The sequence below is a fragment of the Bufo bufo genome, chromosome 8, assembly GCF_905171765.1.
Source record: "Bufo bufo chromosome 8, aBufBuf1.1, whole genome shotgun sequence".
NCBI classification, from domain to species: domain Eukaryota; kingdom Metazoa; phylum Chordata; class Amphibia; order Anura; family Bufonidae; genus Bufo; species Bufo bufo.
The window spans coordinates 125727188-125746750 of record NC_053396.1 but is presented as its reverse complement, the minus strand read 5'-3'; the positions used below and the strand labels follow the sequence as shown (position 1 = coordinate 125746750).

The window sequence follows — 19563 nt, the reverse complement described above, 5'->3', positions numbered from 1 at the left end:
TGGGGGACACAGCACCATGGGTATATGTCCAACTACCACTAGGAGGCACTAGACACAAAAAGTGTTGGCTCCTCCCCGTTGGGCTATACCCTCTCCACAGGCACAAGGCTATTCAGTTTGTACAAAAAGCAGTAGGAGAGAGAAAAAAAGCAAGGAACCAACAACTCCCGTCCCGGGAAAGATCAAGAGACCAGCCCGGAAAATCGGAAGTAAAAACATAGGGTGGGATCTGTGTCCCCCAATGCCTACTACGAGAAAAGGATTTTACGGTGAGTACAAAAAATCCAATTTTCTCGTGCATGGCATTGGGGGACACAGCACCATGGGACGTCCCAAAGCAGTCCCCGAGGGTGGGAAAAGAACAGCCATGCCACCGGTTGGGTATACAGGTGCAGGAGAACCATGTGACCCAACAGTAGAAAACACGGAATGGGCAAGAGGTTCCATAACAAGGAAGAAGCCTCAAGGAAGAATCAGAGAAGACTGTCAGCACCCCAGGAAAAATGCCTGGAAGAAAATCCCAAATGCAAGAAGGCGGCAAAAGGGAACACCGAGCTCAGCCAAGGGCTGGAGAAAAAAAATTAGGACAGCACCGCGTGTTGGGACTACCTAACGCTCTAAATTGTCTCAGACCCAAAGAGCGAAAAAACCTGTGGCCAACCCCTGACAGGCCAGGGGAGAAAGGAAACAAGGAAGTACTGGAAGCCAAACGAGTGAGTGAAGCCGTAGCAAGGCTCACATGTGAAGGGAGCAGGTCTCCCCTCACCGCAAGGCAGATGATGAAGTTATGCGCCCTATTTAAAAGGCGAAAACCCAAGGCTGCTAGAGGAAACCGCCAACTCTTGGAGAAGGAGGGGGTTGTAGGTAAAAGCCAGGAAAAAGGAGTAAGACCTGCGTCCCAAAAACAGGAGATGAGGCCCGAGCCTCGGAAAACAAGATATCACTGTGAAGCGTAAGGCCAGAGGAAACTCTGGGCATGTGAAGCATCAGGGAAAAAAGGAACCAGATACAGGCCCAGGAAATCTCAGCAGGACACACTGGACTGAAAGACATGGAAGTAGAAGGAGAGTACTCCAACCGCCTAAGGAGGAAAGGTTCTACAACAGGAGGAGGTCCCTCCCGAAGGAGACCATACGGCGGAATTGCAAACCGTTGTGCTAAACCACTCAATACCAGGTACTTGACGTGGGAGGATGGGAAAAGAGACACGAATCCCAAGAAGACCACAAGGTTATTGGAACCCATAAAGGGAACAATCAACCCAGGCCCCGATCCCCCCAAAAAAACGATTGCAATGCAGAACCTGAGTGGTCAAATAAACGGGGACCAGGGACTCCAGAAGGAGTACCCGGGATGGGCTCACAAGGAACCAGGAGCTGAACCACCAGAAGACAACGCAAGCCAGAATATCCAGGAAAGGAGAGATGAAACTACCATAGGGGAAGGGACATTGGCCATGGACAACTACCCATTCCAAGAACAGTGACTAGCAAACTGTATACATTGTCCCAGAGAGGACAAGTACAGCAGCTCGGGATGTACCACTAAATTGACAGACATCCATATGCATAAGGAATGCAGAAGTCGCCATGAAAAAGCCGGGTGAGACTACACAGAAATGTAGAAACCAGCCGCGACCGGCGTACTGAAAACTCCCAGGGGGGAGAAAGTACCTGACAGGTGCAAACGACGGCAAGGTCCAAGGGGACTGCCCCTCTGTCATGTAGTACAACTAAGCAGAGAATATAAGGGAATACCGAGAACACCTGGACCCAGAAGGAACTACGGGACCCTGTCCGATGCCAGAGCAACCAGCTGAAAAATTACCTACCAGGCAGGTGTGTGGCGCTCAGTGGTCCTGTCCCTGACCCGTCAGGGAGGACGTCCAGCGATGAAAAATGCTGATGACCCCAGAAGGATTCCATGTGGCAGAGGACATCCAGCGATGACCGAAAACTGCTGCAGCGGCCGATGCACACCAGCTACGTGCCCCAACAAGGTAGAAGATCCAGTGGAGATCCCTGTACTCCACCAGGAATGGGCCACTCTGTAATAGGAAACAACGCGAGTACTCCTCTATAACATGGGGTAACGCGAAGCGCAGCATACCGTAGTACCTTATAGAGATGGCAAGAGCAACCCTAGCACAAAGGCCAACAACCACCTGGCCATGGTGTAGGGAGCATGGTTGTATGTGGACCACCCGCCAGATCAGAACAGATCAGCCATATACTGGAGCTACAATAAGTAGCACTAGACCGACAAGGTGGGGGTTGGGCTGGCCCACCCCTGCCAGATATGGAAACCATGCACATGCAGAACCAGGATGGCCTGTTGTAGACAGTGCCCTGAGAAGTACAAGGAGACCATTGAGCACGACAGAAACGGAGTGGAGATGTATGGAAGAACCAAAAGGGTGAAACCAACATCCGCAGCACAGATTAGAACCTGGGGGCAGAAAGCACCCAGTAATACAGAAACTGTATGGGCCACAGATTGCACCATAGGGCCCAGCACCTTGAGTAATACAACCACACGCCTAAAATATAGGGAAAGTGGCTGCATGTCTAAGGAGAGTGGAAACATAGCCACAGAATCTGGGAATGCTACTGCATTTGGAGGGTACAGGTACTCAACCTGTAAAGTAGAAATATGGCTGCGTAGTGCAGAAAACGACCAGAAAGGTGTAATGGGTACAGCATCTGGAGATGGTAGAGGTACTACCTTTAAGATCGGAGCAATGTGGCCACATGGTGCACCCTAGAACCAGAGAGGTGCAACAGCTACCGCGTTAGCAATGGTACCTATATTCCGCCCGGGAAGGGGAAAATAGGGCCGCACGGTACCACAAAGAACAAGACAGGTGCACACTACAATCAGGTAGGTGAAATGGCAACTGAAGGAGGCCCTCTATTTCGCCTGAAAAAAAGGGAAACAGGGCCGCATAGTACACCATAGAGCCAAACAGGTGTAACGGCTGCAGCATCAGAGACGGTGCAGGAACTCTACCTATGAAGGGAGTAAGATGGCCGTTTGGTGCACACTATGATGAGGTAGGTGCAATGACCACGGCAATTGGAGGAGGCCTCAATATCTCGTCCGGTAAGGGAGAGAAAATGCCACATGGTACACCATAAAGCCAGACAGGAGCAACAGCTACAGCATCAGGAAATGGTGCAGGTACTCTACCTATGAAGGGACCAAGGTGGCAGCTTGGTGCCGACTAGAACCAGACAGAGGCAATTCTACGGCAATTGAAAGTGGCCTCTATATCTCGCCCGTAGGGAGAAATGTTGCCGCATGGAACACAATAGAGCCCGCCAGGGGCATTGGCTACAGCATCGGAGATGGTGTAGGTACTCTACCTATGAAAGGGAGCAAAAAAGTCTGGGGACAGACAGGAGCAATTGCAACGGCAATTGAAGGCGGCCTGTATATCCTGCCCGGAAGGGAAAAATAGTGCCGCATGGAACACCATAGAGCCAGCCAGAGGTATCGGCTACAGCATCAGGAGATGGTGTAGGTACTCTACCTATGAAAGGAGCAAAGTGGCTGGGAACAGACAGGTGCAATTGCCAAGGCAATTGAAGGCGGCCTGTGAATCTCGCCCGGAAGGGAGAAATAGTGCCGCATGGAACACCATAGAGCCAGCCAGGAGTAATGGCTTCAGCATCTGGAGTAGGTGTAGGTACTCTACCTATGAAAAAAAAAAAAAAAAAAAAAAAAAAAAAAAGCAAGGCGGATGGAAACAGCCATATATAATTGCTTTTCTTTACCAACCAACAGGAGGCGCTTGCCAAGAACAGGGACCCCCTGTTATGAGGTAGAGTGGCGAACACCAGCACCAGGATGGGGACCCGGTGGAAACACTCTCAAATGTGTAGAGCATAGCCCCTGGTATAGGGGAACCAGGAAGGCTTGTCAGGTACAGCCTATGGCAGTGGTGCAGGTACCCCCCAGTTAAGGAGAAGGCGTACGTACCAGAGACACCAAGTAGGTGACTCATTATGCTAAACACGGGGACGGCTGCCTTACCTGTGCGGTTGAATACCTGTGCAGTCAGGGGAGCGCCATCCGAAAATCCACTAGAGGGGATACCAACCCTGGGTAGGAGAGGTTCCTCCGTGCACGTTAGTCTTGACCTCCCAGAGGCTTCTGTATGGAGGAAGACCGCCTGATGCTCTGTTCCGAGGGAATCGGTGCAGAGGAGTCCCCCGAGGCAACGGATGGGGTGACGGGAAAGGATTCGTCACCAGCCTCAGGCCTGTCCTGGGGAGGACCCGAGGATGCCGAGGAGGGGTGGAATCCTGTTGAGACCACCCGAGGTTGTACTGTGAGCTACCCCTTGCCGGACCCGGTATCTGAGCATGCCTCATCTGCAGGGAGGACCCTGGGAGGGCATAGGTGGCCGCAATTGGATAGGTAGCGGTCCAGCGACTCCGCCAGGGATTGGGAGAGTCGGACAAGGTTCCCATGGCTTTGACAAAGAGGGAGACCATTCAGAAGGGACCTACACAAAAGGATTTGGTCAGGGGACACAATGGGGTCTGGAAAGAGGTACTGCACACAAGCAGGGACAGGCCGACCGCATGGCAGCCTTCGTAGACAGCGGACGCACGTGAAAAGACGTGGCGATCCGAGGAGAGGCTGGGAGAGGAGACCCTCATAGAGCAGCCAGCAGAGGCTGTCATATCTGGACCCGGATGCCATGTTCCCCAAAGAGGTGCTGCAGCAGCTATAGAGGCTGCAGGAGAAATGAAGCAATTGAGGAGGGGTGGGGGGGAACGACTTGAGTGAACCCTATGTACAGCATTAGCTGCCTTCACACAGTACATAGGACAATGACCTAAAGGGGATCTGCAGTTCTTTTAAACGGAGGATCTATCCACTGGATAGATAACCCACGTTAGACCAGTAAAGGGTGGAGGAGATAGCCCCTCCCGAGGGCCGGGCGGGGTCAGAAAAGCCCGGGAAGCAAGGAGGAGGGGCCGGGAAGATCGCGGCCTAGCAGGCCCAAAAGCCGGGGCCTCGATTTATGAGGCGGCCGGGAATGGAGCGAGGGGGGCGGGACGAATCGCGGCCGACCGAGGGGCCTCCGGACCCACAAAACTAGGTGAGGAGGGTGGGGGGGGGGGGGGGGGGGGGGGGGGGGGGAGGAGCGACGCCTGGGGGTGGGCGGAACAGGGCAAACAGAGCACCTGGGAGCCGGGAACGGGCCATGGAAGATGAGGCCTAGTCCCTGCAAAAGCCGGGGACTAAAGTAGCGGGGAAGGCCCAGGAGAAGCGACGCCTGGACTGTGTGGCCAGGGAGGAGAGAAAAAACCAACCAAGGGGGAAGAGAAAGGTGGAGAAAGATGGAAGCTTCCCAGGACCCCCAGCTAAGGTGGATCCCACCCCCCTGGCCACAGGAGGGAACCTAACCCTGGGGCAGGGACAGGGGATATACTCACTATACTCACCATCTGATGTCTTCGGGCGCCGCAGGGTCACCCCTTCGGCAGACTCAACACGGGAACCGTGGGAATGTCGGCAAGCCACTGCGGATGCAGTCTGTGGGGACTGGGTGACCGGCGATGGTACAGAAGTACGCGCCCGCAGGGGGGGCAACTAAAGTGGAACACGATGGAGCCCCAGCCTGCAGCAGGTATAACGGTGGAGATCACCGAGACCTGCAGAAGAGAGAAAAAAAGATAAAATAAAAAATAAACAGCAGGACTTCTGCCTCCTACGGACACTAGACAAAAACTGAATAGCCTTGTGCCTGTGGAGAGGGTATAGCCCAACGGGGAGGAGCCAACACTTTTTGTGTCTAGTGCCTCCTAGTGGTAGTTGGACATATACCCATGGTGCTGTGTCCCCCAATGCCATGCACGAGAAAAAGATTTTTTTGTGGGAGTGCTTCTTTAAGCCGTGCGCTGACTCTACTATTCCCAGATCTCCCATAGAGGCGGATGAAGAGTTGGCCACCCTTGCACTATGCACTCTCCATTTACTTCTTTGGGAAATAGCTGAGCACGCTTGCTTGGCTCTTTCTTGAGCTAGCATAGAAGTGAATAGAGAGCATGCTGCACATGAGTGGTGCACTCTCCTTCTCTTTGGAGGCCCCGTTACAAAGAGTGTGAACAGACATTAACAGAAGGCATATGCAGCTGTTTGAGGATACAGTAGCACACGTCTGAAGCGTAAATTCAGAAGCACCCTTCAAATGTGCACAATGAGCTTAATGCATCATTTTATACACATTTTGTGTGGATTACGCAGACCTGTAATATTATGCTAACTTTAAAGAGGTGTTCTGGGTATAAAAAAAGTTGTCCTCCAACCATTGGAAAGATGATAACTATTAGATCATTTGAGAAAACTATTATATTGGTAGGAGTCCGGTCACTGGGACCAATCAGGAAAATGAGGGCTTCCTACCATGAAATGCATAGATGGCTGGTTGAGCATGCGCCAAGACAGTGCTGGAGATAGATGACTGCTGTACTCTGCCCTGCAGTTCCAAAGAGTATGAATGAGGGGCAAGGAGCATGTTAGACCAGCAGCTCCATTCATTTCAGGGTATAAGGCCCCTCTTCTCTTGATTGTTAACTAATAGTTATCCCCTACCATGTGGATAGGCAATAACTTCTTATAGTGGACTACCTTTTTAATGTCAACATTATCAAGTCACTGCAGCAATTACATTTGCACTACTTAGGATACTTTCACACTAGCGTTAGAAGAATCCGGCAGGCAGTTCTGTTTCTAGAACTGCCTGCCAGATCCGGAAATCTGTATGCCAACGGATATCATTTGTTTCCGGATCCATCTAACAAATGCATTGCAATACCGAATACGTTTCTCCGGTGTCATATTTATCTTTTTCACAGATTTAAAAGGTCTGCGCATGCGCAGACCGGGAAACCGGATCCATTTTTCCGGAACACTTTATACCGGATCCGGCATTAAAGGGAACCTGTCACCTGGATTTTGGGTATAGAGCTGAGGACATGGGTTGCTAGATCGCCGCTAGCACACCCGCAATACCCAGTCCCCATAGCTCTGTGTGCTTTTATTGTGTAAAAAAAAAAAACATTTGACACATATGCAAATTAACCTGAGAGGAGTCCTGTCCCTGACTCATCTGAGGGACAGGACACATCTCAGGTCAATTTGCATATGTATAAAATAAAAAAAATTTACACAATAAAAGCACACAGAGCTATGGGGACTGGGTATTGCGGATGTGCTAGCGGCGATCTAGCAACCCATGTCCTCAGCTCTATACACAAAATCCTGGTGACAGGTTCCCTTTAATACATTTCAATGGAAGTTAATGCCGGATCTGGCATTCCGGCAAATGTTCCGGCATTTTGGACGGAGAAAATACCGCAGGGACTGAACTGAAGACATTCTGATGCATCCTGAACGGAAAGCTTTCCATTCAGAATGCACTGGGACAAAACTGAAGCGTTTTTTTTCCCCGTATTTAGCCCCTATGACGGAACTCTATGCCGGAAAACTTTAACGCTAGTGTGAAAGTACCATTACAGCAGCAAGTTACCACAGAAATCAAGCTTCATATAAAACAGTCTCCATTATTTTAAGGAGAGACCAAGGTGGTGCTGTATTAAAATGATTACATCTTGGATTTATGGAAGGCATAATTTGTTAATGAAGACAAATATCTGAAGACACCAGTTCACAGGAATGTTTTTCCATATAAGCTGTATATGGAAGAGAAAACTTCTCAGGATTATGGTTTATGGATAAAGCAATAAAAAAGCACAGAGACCTGGAAGGAATGTGAAATGAAACAAATTAAATGAATGTGAAATGCACACTGACCTGAGTAAGATCTGGAATGTCACCCTGATCAATTCCAACTTGCTGAATTCACAAAAAAAAGGGGGGGAAAGAAAAGTGTACATTACTTCATGCAGTGGCAATGGAGAGTGCTGTGGATACTGATGCATGCACACACACACAGTATGAAGGTAAAGGGCCTTTATTAACTTAATGGACTGGTACAGTGGCACTTGCTAAGTACAAAGCAAAGATACAAGAACAAAGCAATTTACCTGCAAGAATGTGTCAAGATCATGCAGTTGTTGTCAGTGCAATTCAAAATGCAAATGTTATAAGTTCAAATGTGGATCAAGCTTGAAGTAGTCATGCCATTAGGCAAGGAATAATGTGCACGTGTGAAAAGAGCAAAGGATAAAAACGTGCAAGTCGCTGTTGGTTACAAGACAAATCCTGAAGAGAGAATGGCATCAAGCAATAATGCATTAGCTGTAGACTATTGTATTTGCATTCATTAACCATTGGCATAACCAAAGTTCTTAAGCGCATTCAATGTGTATCATGCAGGACACATGCTACTGTACCAGTGCCAAGAGCTACATAAGGCCCCCCGAGTGCAGGAATGATACTGACCTCTGCCACCTTGAGGAATTCTGCCAATTTGGTCATCCGAGCAAGAAATTTCTTATAGATATCCAAGGCTTCTTTACACTGGTTCTTCTTCATATCAAAGTATTTTTCTACAGAAGAGAAAAGAAATAAATTCTACTGACCTGTAAAGCATCACATAATTATTTACGAGCGACTAGTTATCTAATTGAAACTTTATTAAATCATAGACTGCTATACACGTTACAGCCATCTCTGCTGACCCCACACACATTCTCAATAAGGAAAGGAGAGTAAGGGCTGTATTATACTGGCAGATGAGGCTGACGATTGTCGGGAGGGAAGCTTTTCTTCCCGACAATCGCCTGATCGTCAGTGGAGGAGACCGCTGCTATTACATGCAGCCATCTCCTCTACAGTATGGGGAGTAGCGATTACTAAGGCCTTCTCTCACCCCCATGCTGAATCATTATTTGCCGGCAGCAGAGCGCGATTAGATGGCATGATCTGCTGCCAGCAAACAATTATTTTTAGGATTACCCGATCAGGTAATCGGTGACACCTTTACACAGGCAGATCATTGCTAGAAACACTTATTAGCAATGATCTTGCCGACCCTCAGCCAGTGTAATACAGCCCTAAGCCGATCCCAGACGCTTCTAGCAGTGGCTTATATTGCCTCGGAACAAAAGGATTGTGTAGGATTAAATCTAGCCTAACTCTTCTCACCCCCGAGTTCTGTTTGTGGGACAAAGATGGAAGGCCCCCCAAGCACGTTACATGGTCGGGTGGTCTCGGCACAATTGGTGGGTTCAGCCAACATAAATCTAATGTGTTCAGGCAGCCATAGTCTCTCTGTATCAAAGTGGTCAACTTTTACACGGTTTCCCTCTGTATCTCTTGCTCACACAGATAAAAGTTTACTGAAGAGGGTGGATTATTACCTTTTAGAAGCAATTCTATCCCCTCCGAACAGTCTCTTTAGCGCCAGGCAAGGCTAGTTTCACAATTGCATTAGTGAGGCTGGTTTGGATTTGGCACTGCCGGATGGCAGTTTCCGGCAATGCTGGATCCAGAGAGACCCCTCAGGATCTCAGTAACGCTAGTATGAGACTAGCCTAAAATAAGATCACTGAGGAAAGAGAGTAAGGAGCTACAGAGTGAGCCGTAAGAAAAGCAGGATATTACTGTTAAAGGGACTATGCATCCTGCACTGTATCTGAATACATGAAGGACAGAGGAGACAAACGCTTATGAATTTTTCATCAAAACCGATTCCAAAAATACTTATTACATAATAGATGCAATGTTAAAGGGATTCTGTCATGACATTTTAGGCCTATAACCTAAACATATTGCCAGGTCCGTACTAATAACCTGAATCCGAAACTGTCCTTATTAAATCTGCCTGTGGCTCCATTAGCACATAAAACTGGTTTTTATAACCTGTCATTCACCTACCTAAGGTGCCCAAGGGGACGTCGCTTCATACAGGGTGCCCGGCTGCAGCCATCTCCGTCTGGTGCCCAGCGCCGCCTTCCCAGTTGAAATCGCCGCCTCCGCAATCGTCCGGTCCCTCAGGTTATGCCTAGTGCGCACGCGCGGGATCTGGTAGAGTGACCGGACGATTGCGGAGGCGGCGCTGAGGTGAGGAAGGCGGCGATTTCAACTGGGAAGGGGGCGCTGGGCACCAGACGGAGAGGGGCACACTGTATGAAGCGACGTCCCCTTGGGCACCTTAGGTAGGTGAATAACAGGTTATAAAAACCAGTTTTATGTGCTAATAGAGCCACAGGCCGATTTAATAAGGACAGTTTCGGATTCAGGTTATTAGTACGGACCTGGCCATATGTTTAGGTTATAGGCCTAAAATGTCATGACAGAATCCCTATAAATTGATGCAAAGCTGTCCACTGCATTTAAAGGTGGCAACAGGGAAGAGGGACACAATCATACACATTAGATGGTCACTGAGTGCCACTGAAATTGGTGGGTTCAGCCAACATTCATCTAGCGTGTAAGACCATTTTAACCCCTTAATGACCACTGTTGTGCCTTTTTATATCGGTCATTAAGGGGCCTTATTCTAGGCCGCCTAGAATAAGCGCTGCACAGGTCTCCTGTGCAGAGGAAAGTAGAAGCTTGGCTCTTGTATGACAGCCGGGCTACTGCTCTAACAGCCCTGATGGGCAGAAGCGCCGATCCCAGCACTTGAACCCTGTTGATGCCATGGTCAATAGTGATAGTGGGATGTTAGTGTGGTTCATGGGGAGGGGCCTCCCTCTATCAGCCAATGGCAGTCTCGCGAATGGGATGCCCTGTGTATATGCCCTTTTAGGCTGTGCCTAATAGCGTGCCTGACAGTGCAGGGAGCTCTGTACAGGTGGCATACAACACAGGAGCTGAATGAATCTACAAAGCTGTGTGATCCTAGTCTGCAATAACTAATAAAGTATTGAAATTAAAATGAGCCAAGTCCAATGGACAGAGTGACATACCTAACAAATTAATAACTCCTTCATTGTAGGCAGCGAATAATCGAATGGAGTCTTTGAATAGCAGCATGAAACCAGTATTTATAACACCATTAGTTAATTCATTTGGGTTTGCCTAAAATAAAGATATATACAAATCAGTTAATGCAAAAAACAGACACTAAACATTCCAGTCACCAGGTAATGATGTACCTACATCAAAATCTAGCAGAGCGTCTAGCTGATTCTGAATGATAGGAAGAGTTTTCAATAACTTTTCTGTCGCCATCGTCCTCATCACACCGTCTATCCTAAAATATGGACAGAAATAGGTTTAGAAAAACTGTGGGAAAAAACCTCTTAAGCACCTGATCCATGTCCCTGCTTTACATACCCTCTCTTCATTTTGGTGAAGTCCACCGCCACAAGCCTGTAGGAAAGTGCTTTTTCATTCAAGTATCTGCTGTAGCGCCTAATGAAGGTTGACATATCATAGCCTAGAAAATGGTATAAAATAGGTCTTAAAACTTAAAGAATATACAAATCTTACCATGTACTTAACGATATTATTTTGAACATAAATTACTGTAATATTGTTATATATTTTACACTATACTGTATATATATTTGCAGAATCAGGGTAATAACTAGTGAGATTTATTTAGTTGTTAACCCTTGATGTGTTACCGAAAAAATAGATTCAATTAAAATCTGCTAAATAAAATGTAATTAAAAAAATTTCACCTCCATTTTGCTTTAATGCCTGTGGAATATCTAAAGTGTTAAACAACATTTCTAAAATGCACCATACCTTAACTACTTGCTAGCGAGCCACCACAACCTACCACCATTATTTCTAAAATGTGTTTTGAATAGTTTGAGAGGTACAGTTTCTTAAAAGGTGTAATTTATGGGTGGTTTCTATTATGTCAGCTCCTCAAAGTGACTTCAGAACTGAATTTGTCTATAAAAAAAAAAATTGATTTTGGTAATTTTCTTGAAAATCTCAAATTGCTTCTAAAATTGTAAACCTTCTAATGTCATAAAGAAATATAATAACATTACCAAAATGACGCCAACATAAAGTAGACATATAGTGAATGTTAATTAATAAGTATTTTTATGGGGTATCACTATCTGTCTTAAAAGCAGAGAAATTCAAATTTAGAAAATAGTAAATTTTTCCAAATTTTCTGTAAATTTGGGATTTTTTAAAAAATATAAATAAAAGGTAAAACATATTAAAAGGGGTTCTGCAGTTCTTTTAAACTGATGATTTATCCTCTGGATAGATCAGCATCTCATCGGCGGGGATCAGACACCCGGGACCCCCACCGATCAGCTGTTTAAGAAGGCAGCGGCGCTGGCAGTAGTGCCGCGGCCTTCTCACTGTTTACCGAAGGCCCAGTGACGTCACCACTAGTATCACTGGCCTGGGCGCGGCTAAGCTCTGTTCACTTGAATGGAGCTTAGCCCTGCCCAGGCCAGTGATACTAGTGGTGACGTCACTGGGCCTGCTGTAAACAGTGAGAAGGCCGCGGCACTACTGCCAGCACCGTTGCCTTCTCAAACAGCTGATTGGCGGGGATCCCGGGTGTCGGACCGCCGCCAATCAGATGCTGATGATTTATCCAGAGGATAGATCATCAGTTTAAAAGAACTGCAGAACCCCTTTAAATCAAATTTACCATTAAAGGGGTTATCCAATGTCTAAAACATTCCCCACCCACCCCACCCCCAGTGCCCGGGCCCCTCATATAGATTATACTTACCTCGCTACCCGGCACCAACGTTGCTCCTGCTCCCTGGCAACCGCTGCATCTCCCTGTTGCGCAGATCAAAACGGGGACGAGCCTCCATACCATCACCTGCGATGCTAGGGAGGCTCGTCCTCGTCACAGCTTGCTATTGGCTGCTCCCCGTCGTCAGATGTTTTGTTCGTCTAGACGGGGAGATGCAGCGGCGGCTGTGTGGGGATCAGGAGTGACGCGGGTGCTGGGGAGGAGGGTAAGTATAATCTATATGAGGAGCCCAGGAGTTGAGGGGTTAACGTATTATGGATAACCCCCTTTAACATGATGTACAATGTGTCACACAAAAAAAAAAAAAAAAAAAACAACAACAACAACAACAACACACACACGATCTCAAAAGTGACATTTCAGGTTTGCAAAATTAGGCTAGGCCAGGAAGGGGGTACATGGCCTGGTCTGGAACTGATTAATATCTGATAACTTCTTTTTGTGGAAGTGCCGCTTTAAAATGGGATGTGCAACATTAAATACTGCAAAATATCTGTTTACAAAGGGTGAATCTTTGCTGCAAATGGTGAGAAATTACTTAGAATGCATCCACAAAGTATATTTACCTTGCATAGCACCTTTATCCAAAAAGTTGTTGAGATTGAACAACGTATTTCTGGAAGCAAGATATTGGATGAATCGCTTAAAGGAAAGACAATAGTGATAAAAGTCATTCCAAACAGTAATCAATGCAATAAAAAAAAAGGCAAAGCTCTAGCAAAAATGGAAATAAATGAATACAACAAATGCTCGTTTTCCAAGCATGTATTTTTTTCTATTTTAGCGGCAAGCTGATGCCAGATTGACATGTTTCTTTCTTCTGATGTTCTTGCTTAAAAAAGCACTCTCACTAAAAATTCTTATGGTTGACAGGCACATAATATAAAACTGTAGTGAAGAAAGTCTTTTTACCAGTGGTTGTAGTTGTGAGGTAGCAAAAACAGAAAGAAGGCTCCACAGCACTCCCCGATCTTTATAAACCCCATTTATTAGTCCAGTAGTACACTGCACATCTGGCACACCCCGTACAGGGCACTTTTGGACTAATACATGGTGAGCACCGTGGAACCTTCTTTCTATTTTTGCCATTTTTAACCTTTTCCATTCAGTATCACTGACTTTCCCAACGACTGAGTCAATGTATCCAGTAAGCAGACCGCAATAATTGTCTTGTTTTGAGTAGATGCGAGTTATCCCCTCCCTCCTGGTCCTCAGCCGTGTCATGTGACCTATACTCCAAAGCTTCAACTGTTCTATGTGCGGACAGGGAGTCAATTCCTATGAGACTGACATTGAGGCTTTCGTAGGAATGAATATTAGGAAACTGACTTCCTGTCCACACATAAGACGCTGTGTCAATGGAGAGTCAGTATCGGTCACATGACACTGCTGAGGACCAGGAGGGAGGGGATAACTCACAACTGCAACCGCTGGTAAAAAGATCTTCTTCAGTACAGTTTACATCATGTACCTTTCTAACAGTCCAGAGAATAAACAGGTTTATTGGTTTGCTGCTTTAATGGCGTTTTTCAATGATTTATACTTATCCCCTAACAGGATCGGAAATAAGTGTCTGATAAGTGGGGGTCCAACAGCTGGAACCCGGACTGATTACAAGAGCAGGGGTCATGTGTTGCCCTGTATATGAATGGCGTGGTCAAGCATGCAGGCTGCTTCAACATTCAGCTCTATGGAACTGCCATATGTAGAGCGCTGTACTCTGCTATCTCAAGCAGTCCCATAGAGATAAATGTAGTGCTAGCACACCTGCTCAACTGCCGTACCACTCACATGGGGGGACACAAGACCCCTTATTTGTGATTTTTGGGATCAAAAATTTAGGTGGATAGGAGAGAAACTTTAATTTTGTGACAACCCCTTAAAGGGAACCTGTCATCAACTTTATGCTGCCCATACTAACAGCAGAATAAAGTAGAGACAGGTGAGTTCATTTCAGCGGTCTGTCATTTCTAAGTTAAAAATAAGTGGTTGCTGAGAACCAACATCACAATCATTGCAGACTGGGCCTGGAAAAGAGTCCAGAATTCCTGCTCTCCTGCCCACCTGCTGATGGCTGACAGGCTTCTACCTAGTTTTCTCCCTTTCTCTCCAGGAGAGAACTGCCAATCATCAGCAGATGGGTGAGAGAGCAGGAGATTATGAATAACCAGGACTCTTCTCAGGTAGATGTGACTCTTTTCCAGGCCTGGGCTGCAATGATTATGATGCTGGTTCTCAGCAACCACTTACTTTTAGCTCATAAGTGACACACCGCTGACATCAGCATTTCTGTCACTAATTTATGCCGCCCCCAGTGAGGTCAGCATAAAGTTGATGACAGGTTCCCTTTAAAGTGGACTTTCTACCTGACCTCACTGTGAGGCTGAGGCTGGACCTGTGGAAGGAAGCATACTTACCTGTCCCCGCTACTGAATTCTGGTTATAAGGGAAAATAATAGCATTCTGAATACAGAATGCTTAGTAGGTGATCAATTGAGGGTTAAAAAAAATAAATAAAATTAACTCACTTTCTCCTCTTGTTCGCGTAGTTCCCGGTCTCTTCTTTACTTCTTTAATGATGAACTACCGGCTAGGACCTTTGGTGACGTCAGATCACATGCTCCAATCACATGGTCCATCACCGTGGTGATGGACCATGTGATTGGAGCATGTGATCTGACGTCACCACAGGTCCTAGTCGGTAGTTCATCATTAACCACCTCAGCCCCCAGTGCTTAAACACCCTGAAAGACCAGGCCACTTTTTACACTTCTGACCTACACTACTTTCACCATTTATTGCTCGGTCATGCAACTTACCACCCAAATGAATTTTACCTCCTTTTCTTCTCACTAATAGAGCTTTCATTTGGTGGTATTTCATTGCTGCTGACATTTTTACTTTTTTTGTTATTAATCGAAATTTAACGATTTTTTTGCAAAAAAATGACATTTTTCACTTTCAGTTGTAAAATTTTGCAAAAAAAATGACATCCATATATAAATTTTGCTCTAAATTTATTGTTCTACATGTCTTTGATAAAAAAAAAATGTTTGGGTAAAAAAAAAATGGTTTGGGTAAAAGTTATAGCGTTTACAAACTATGGTACAAAAATGTGAATTTCCGCTTTTTGAAGCAGCTCTGACTTTCTGAGCACCTGTCATGTTTCCTGAGGTTCTACAATGGCCAGACAGTACAAACACCCCACAAATGACCCCATTTCGGAAAGTAGACACCCTAAGGTATTCGCTGATGGGCATAGTGAGTTCATAGAACTTTTTATTTTTTGTCACAAGTTAGCGGAAAATGATGATTTTTTTTTTTTTTTTTTTTTTTCTTACAAAGTCTCATATTCCACTAACTTGTGACAAAAAATAAAAACTTCCATGAACTCACTATGCCCATCACGAAATACCTTGGGGTCTCTTCTTTCCAAAATGGGGTCACTTGTGGGGTAGTTATACTGCCCTGGCATTCTAGGGGCCCAAATGTGTGGTAAGGAGTTTGAAATCAAATTCTGTAAAAACTGACCAGTGAAATCCGAAAGGTGCTCTTTGGAATGTGGGCCCCTTTGCCCACCCAGGCTGCAAAAAAGTGTCACACATCTGGTATCTCCGTATTCAGTAGAAGTTGGGGAATGTGTTTTGGGGTGTCATTTTACATATACCCATGCTGGGTGAGATAAATATCTTGGTCAAATGCCAACTTTGTATAAAAAAATGGGAAAAGTTGTCTTTTGCCAAGATATTTCTCTCACCCAGCATGGGTATATGTAAAAAGACACCCCAAAACACATTCCCCAACTTCTCCTGAATACGGAGATACCAGATGTGTGACACTTTTTTGCAGCCTAGGTGGGCAAAGGGGCCCATATTCCAAAGAGCACCTTTCGGATTTCACTCGTCATTTTTTACAGAATTTGATTTCAAACTCCTTACCACACATTTGGGCCCCTAGAATGCCAGGGCAGTATAACTACCCCACAAGTGACCCCATTTTGGAAAGAAGAGACCCCAAGGTATTCGCTGATGGGCATAGTGAGTTCATGGAAGTTTTTATTTTTTGTCACAAGTTAGTGGAATATGAGACTTTGTATGAAAAAAAAAAAAATATAAAAAAAATCATAATTTTCCACTAACTTGTGACAAAAAATAAAAAATTCTAGGAACTCGCCATGCCCCTCACGGAATACCTTGGGGTGTCTTCTTTCCAAAATGGGGTCACTTGTGGGGTAGTTATACTGCCCTGGCATTTTCCAGGGGCCCTAATGTGTGGTAAGTAGGTAAATGACCAGTGAAATCCAAAAGGTGCTCTTTGGAATATGGGCCCCTTTGCCCACCTAGGCTGCAAAAAAGTGCCACACATGTGGTATCTCCGTACTCAGGAGAAGTTGGGGAATGTGTTTTGGGGTGTCTTTTTACATATACCCATGCTGGGTGAGAGAAATATCTTGGCAAAAGACAACTTTTCCCATTTTTTTATACAAAGTTGGCATTTGACCAAGATATTTATCTCACCCAGCATGGGTATATGTAAAATGACACCCCAAAACACATTCCCCACCTTCTCCTGAGTACGGAGATACCAGATGTGTGACACTTTTTTGCAGCCTAGGTGGGCAAAGGGGCCCATATTCCAAAGAGCACCTTTCGGATTTCACTCGTCATTTTTTACAGAATTTGATTTCAAACTCCTTACCACACATTTGGGCCCCTAAAATACCAGGGCATTATACCTACCCCACAAGTGACCCCATTTTGGAAAGAATAGACCCCAAGGTATTCGCTGATGGGCATAGTGAGTTCATGGAAGTTTTTATTTTTTGTCACAAGTTAGTGGAATATGAGACTTTGTATGAAAAAAAAAAAAAAAAAAAATCATCATTTTCCACTAACTTGTGACAAAAAATAAAAAATTCTAGGAACTCGCCATGCCCCTCACGGAATACCTTGGGGTGTCTTCTTTCCAAAATGGGGTCACTTGTGGGGTAGTTATACTGCCCTGGCATTTTCCAGGGGCCCTAATGTGTGGTAAGTAGGTAAATGACCAGTGAAATCCTAAAGGTGCTCTTTGGAATATGGGCCCCTTTGCCCACCTAGGCTGCAAAAAAGTGTCACACATCTGGTATCTCCGTACTCGGGAGAAGTTGGGGAATGTGTTTTGGGGTGTCTTTTTACATATACCCATGCTGGGTGAGAGAAATATCTTGGCAAAAGACAACTTTTCCCATTTTTTTATACAAAGTTGGCATTTGACCAAGATATTTATCTCACCCAGCATGGGTATATGTAAAATGACACCCCAAAACACATTCCCCAACTTCTCCTGAGTACGGCGATACCAGATGTGTGACACTTTTTTGCAGCCTAGATGCGCAAAGGGGCCCAAATTCCTTTTAGGAGGGCATTTTTAGACATTTGGATACCAGACTTCTTCTCACGCTTTGGGGCCCCTAGAATGCCAGGGCAGTATAAATACCCCACATGTGACCCCATTTTGGAAAGAAGACACCCCAAGGTATTCAATGAGGGGCATGGCGAGTTCATAGAAATTTTTTTTTTTTGGCACAAGTTAGCGGAAATTGATATTTTTTATTTTTTTCTCACAAAGTCTCCCGTTCCGCTAACTTGGGACAAAAATTTCAATCTTTCATGGACTCAATATGCCCCTCACGGAATACCTGGGGGTGTCTTCTTTCCGAAATGGGGTCACATGTGGGGTATTTATACTGCCCTGGCATTCTAGGGGCCCTAAAGCGTGAGAAGAAGTCTGGAATATAAATGTCTAAAAAAATTTTCGCATTTGGATTCCGTGAGGGGTATGGTGAGTTCATGTGAGATTTAATTTTTTGTCACAAGTTAGTGGAATATGAGACTTTGTAAGAAAAAAAAATAATAATTCCGCTAACTTGGGCCAAAAAAATGTCTGAATGGAGCCTTACAGGGGGGTTGATCAGGGGGTGATCAATGACAGGGGGTTGATCAATGACAGGGGGGTGATCAATGACAGGGGTGGTGATCAATGACAGGGGGGTGATCAGGGAGTCTATATGGGGTGATCCCCACAGTCATTGATCATGCCCGTGTAAGGCTTCATTCAGACGTCCGGATGCGTTTTGCGGATCCGATCCATCTATCAGTGGATCCGTAAAAATCATGCGGACGTCTGAATGGAGCTTTACAGGGGGGTGATCAATGACAGGGGGGTAATCAATGACAGGGGGGTGATCAGGGAGTCTATATGGGGTGATCACCACAGTCATTGATCATGCCCCTGTAGTGCTTCATTCAGACGTCCGGATGCGTTTTGCGGATCCGATCCATCTATCAGTGGATCCGTAAAAATCATGCGGACGTCTGAATGGAGCTTTACAGGGGGGTAATCAATGACAGGGGGGTAATCAATGACAGGGGGGTGATCAGGGAGTCTATATGGGGTGATAACCACAGTCATTGATCATGCCCCTGTAAGGCTTCATTCAGACGTCCGGATGCGTTTTGCGGATCCGATCCATCTATCAGTGGATCCGTAAAAATCATGCGGACATCTGAATGGAGCTTTACAGGGGGGTGATCAGGGAGTCTATATGGGGTGATCACCACAGTCATTGATCATGCCCCTGTAAGGCTTCATTCAGACGTCCGGATGCGTTTTGCGGATCCGATCCATCTATCAGTGGATCCGTAAAAATCATGCGGACGTCTGAATGGAGCTTTACAGGGGGGTAATCAATGACAGGGGGGTAATCAATGACAGGGGGGTGATCAGGGAGTCTATATGGGGTGATAACCACAGTCATTGATCATGCCCCTGTAAGGCTTCATTCAGACGTCCGGATGCGTTTTGCGGATCCGATCCATCTATCAGTGGATCCGTAAAAATCATGCGGA

The 19563-nt window shown here is 45.9% G+C and overlaps 1 protein-coding gene across 5 annotated transcripts in view; it reads right to left on the bottom strand.

The window, feature by feature from the left end:
• Positions 1–19563, bottom strand: part of LOC121009183 (phosphatidylinositol-binding clathrin assembly protein-like) — a 104310-nt gene that overhangs the window by 76842 nt on the left and 7905 nt on the right. For all 5 annotated transcript variants that reach the window (XM_040442107.1, XM_040442106.1, XM_040442109.1 and 2 more), the window contains exons 3-8: positions 13240–13315; positions 11266–11368; positions 11089–11182; positions 10896–11007; positions 8422–8528; positions 7831–7872 (exon numbers count right to left, since the gene is read on the bottom strand). In XM_040442107.1, the coding sequence (XP_040298041.1) occupies positions 7831–7872; positions 8422–8528; positions 10896–11007; positions 11089–11182; positions 11266–11368; positions 13240–13315 (534 nt within the window). The remainder of the gene's footprint in view (positions 1–7830; positions 7873–8421; positions 8529–10895; positions 11008–11088; positions 11183–11265; positions 11369–13239; positions 13316–19563) is intronic.